At 41.5% G+C, this 3481-nt stretch overlaps 1 protein-coding gene across 3 annotated transcripts in view; it reads left to right on the top strand.

Moving 5' to 3' along the window:
* The window catches only part of NUP42 (nucleoporin 42), a 64981-nt gene extending 62202 nt beyond the window's left edge, over nt 1-2779 (top strand). Inside the window, exon 7 of one of the 3 annotated variants that reach the window (XR_015060986.1) lies at nt 1412-2779. Coding sequence is in view for 1 of the 3 variants with exons in the window: in XM_085892317.1 (XP_085748443.1) it covers nt 1412-1492 (81 nt within the window). In the remaining 2 variants the exon portion in view is untranslated. The remainder of the gene's footprint in view (nt 1-1411) is intronic. The other 2 variants (XM_085892316.1, XM_085892317.1) reach the window with 2 other exon arrangements.
* The last annotated feature ends 702 nt before the right edge of the window (nt 2780-3481 follow it).

The following is a 3481-nucleotide window of genomic DNA, read 5'->3' as shown; positions in this document are numbered from 1 at the left end:
AACTTCTGCAACAGTGTTGGGAAGAAATTTCCAAACAATATTTGATTTCCATTGTGGAAAGAATGCCCGAGTATGTTCGGTGTTTTATCTGCAAAAGGTGGCTACTTTGATGAGTCAAACATTTAGATTAAATTTTGTTCAACAAAATATTTCATGATTTTTTTTTTTTTTTAAATCTCCAATTGTTTATTTGTTCGATGCTTTAATTTCACAGTACAGGGAGTCCTCGACTTACGATGGTCTCGACGTACGATGTTTCGTGGTTGCAACGTATCTACCATAAATTATCTAACAGATTTATTTCAAATTTTTTTTTAATTTTAAATGAAAAAAAAAAATATTTTATTCAAAAAAAAAAAAAATGGAGGAGGAGAAAGAGAAGGAGAAGTACACTTGACCTTAGCCAAAAGGCAGAGAAGTGATAACTTTATAAGGTTTTTAAACCTTTTGAACAAGAAACACGTCTATGGTTGAACTACGTCGATTCGCGTGAAAACGAAAATTCACTCGAAATGGCCGCCTGTTCGGCACCTCCGTTGGAGCTAGGATTCTCCTTTGATGTCCTGCTATTAAACAATCCTGATGTGATTTTATTTAGTTTGTTTTTCTTGGGAGAAATATTGGATTTACTGTGTGAAGAACAACAGGAAGAGAGGAGCGAGTACGACGCGATGACGTGTTTCCTCCGAGCATCAGAGCCACGCTATGCGTAAAATGCCGTCATTCTGGATCTCCCATAAATTATTTTTTGACACAAAAGTCGGTGTGTTCCGACTTGTGTGGAAAATCGCGTTACGACATGTCGCAGGAACGGAACTCCGTCGTAAGTCGAGCACTCCCTGTACATTGAAACATTAAACTGCTTAAATTTCAGTAAAAACTGGAAAATTGGGGGTGTTCTAAAACTTTTGACCGGTAGTGTACACTTGCAATCACATTTCAAAATGAATATTTTATGCAAGGCCTATCCCACCTCCCCAATCTTTTCCGCTGACTGCCGAATACTTGCGTGCACGTATCCATAGTATACATGTACATACACACAAGGAACTTTGGTGCGGGAGGAGGCTATTTCGCCAATCGTACCTGCACTGCATCAATCCCAGTATCCACCACACATCCACCCACAAGCTACTGACCAGTCCTGCCAATATCCCCATACCCCCCGATTTCCAATGCATCCAGGTACATATACATATCCATACATACCCACCTTTCCTGATGAGAAGTATGTACTCATATGCACACCTTTCCTGTACAAACTCCCACCCCTCCCCAATTGTCATTCCATGTACAACGCCTTGTAGATTAAGGCACAAAAAAAAACACATGATTATGGTAAAGTGCACAAAATTGTATGGAGAACATAAAGTTATATCATTTATTATGTTCTTTCTCATTTCTCCACAAGATTGCTGAGCTTGCTGGCAAACTTGTTCCACAGCAAAGAACATTCCCATCGACAAGTCAAGTTTCACAGTTTGGTATGTGATCGAGGCATTTTCTCTTATTGTCGAATCGGTGATTTGGTCTTGTTGCAGAGGTGGATTGAGACTTTTTGGGGCCTTGGGCACAAAAAAAATATTTCCACCACAAAAAACAGGGCTCCGCGATATTTTTGCGCAAAAAGAGGACTCCATGTTATTTTCATACTTTTAGCCGATGTTGCTTTGGACTCGACTGCAAAAAATCTGGAGGAATTCCCATGTTTCATTATGTTTTCCCCACCTTGGAAAAAAATGCCATGTTAAAGGTGTTCCATTCCTCATTAGCTTGCTATCGCTTGCCAAGTTGGCCGTTACTTTACAACCGTTTCGTTGGAGTGCTTGCTTCAGAGATTAAGCCACTTGGCGAGCACTTTACAAGCTGATTGGGAATTGAAGACACACACCCCGGCACTTGCAGGGATGTATTCTGTTAAGAAATTTTACTTTTCTTTTTTTTTGTATACATCGACGAGGCTCATGGAAGAGGTAAACGTTTCTTGGGTAAAGCACTCGTCAAGTGGCTTAAGCACTCAAGTAAGCAGTCCAACAAAACCGTTGATGGGGAACGGCTGGCTTAGTAAGCCATAGCGAGCTGATTGGTAATGGGATGATGAAACGGTAAACCAAGAAGGAATCCGAAGAAGTAAAGAGCAAAGATGGAGTCATCAGGAGGAACTTGGATAGGCATCAGGTTTCAGCCGTTACTTTTCTGTCCTCAAACCCATCCAGGCGCAGCCAAGTGAGCCTTACAGAAAAATTTCTGCAAGAATTACATTACAACACGTACAACAATTGCATACAAATAAATTAAAATGCACTTCGGCACATGTGTGAGACCAGGACTCTTTTTCTGGTTCTTCCTCTTGTGTCATGAATAAAGTTTATTTTGGGTGATTTTTTTTTTTTCAACTCTTTTCCCCTATTGTTGAGCTTTTCTGCTTTTCAGGACCACTGGGGTAATTTTGTTTCATCCTCGGGACAGGTTTTCTGATTTTTTAAAACCGCAACGTTCCACGTGAGCATGGGTTAGTCCATTTACTAATGAGTGGCGTTTTGTGATCACACCAATTTGTGGTGTGGATTTGTTAAACAATATCAATATGTATTATTATGAGGAATTATGCAAATTTTATTGTGGTTATTGTTGTTTTTGTAAACATTAAATGTAGTTATTATTCCACTTGCTTTCTCTACTAACCTAAGCTCACCCCCTAATTTTGTAATAGTCCTGTCGAATTAAACATCAAAAGAAACATATTGTTGCAGATGGGGTCACGAGGGTACGAGGGTGGGGGGTGTCCGTGGACTCACCGGGAATTGAGGCCATCACACACGAATAAGTCCGTGTTGTGACAGGTCACCAATCAACCGCGAACGCCAACAATTTAATCACATGATCCAGTGTCCTCCGTCTAACTTCCGTTTAACTGGGGAACACGCAGTCGCCTTATCGGGGAAATAGCGCCCTCGGCGATTGTGCTGCTCTTATCTTTATTGGATATTGATTAATGTGACCGAGCTCACCACGAGCACAATGCCAGACTTATGTGAGAGTCAATTCGTTGGGGAATTATAATCTCCTGGCTCATCTATGTATGGACATTGCTGGATCAATAAGGGAAAGGACAGACACAGGCAGATTGAAAGGAAAATGTGAACAAGGCAATTTATTTACCGCAGGCAGTGTGGGGTATGGGTAAGGAGGGAAGGGAACTCGAGGGCTTTAATGGAGTCAAGTGGGGCAACCGGGCCAGGAAAAGGGGAATGCAATAAAAAGCAATCAAGGTGTGTATTTACAAAAAGGAAAGAAAATGCACAAGTTGCACACTTCGCTTAACCTATTCCTTACATACTGGATAATATGACAGGGTGACCGTCAGACCACACAAACGGGGAGACGAATTGGGAGGGGCAGGGTGGCCTCGGCCTACCAGCATGTACGTAACTGTCGTCGTCCCCAGCTTGGTACTGCTCTCTGGAATGGCCCTGATACT

Source organism: Eptatretus burgeri, chromosome 8, assembly GCF_056783735.1.
Source record: "Eptatretus burgeri isolate ZD-2024b chromosome 8, Ebu_testis_v1, whole genome shotgun sequence".
Classification (NCBI taxonomy): Eukaryota; Metazoa; Chordata; class Myxini; order Myxiniformes; family Myxinidae; genus Eptatretus; species Eptatretus burgeri.
The sequence above is the reverse complement of the archived record's forward strand: the minus strand, read 5'-3'. Positions and strand labels throughout refer to the sequence as shown.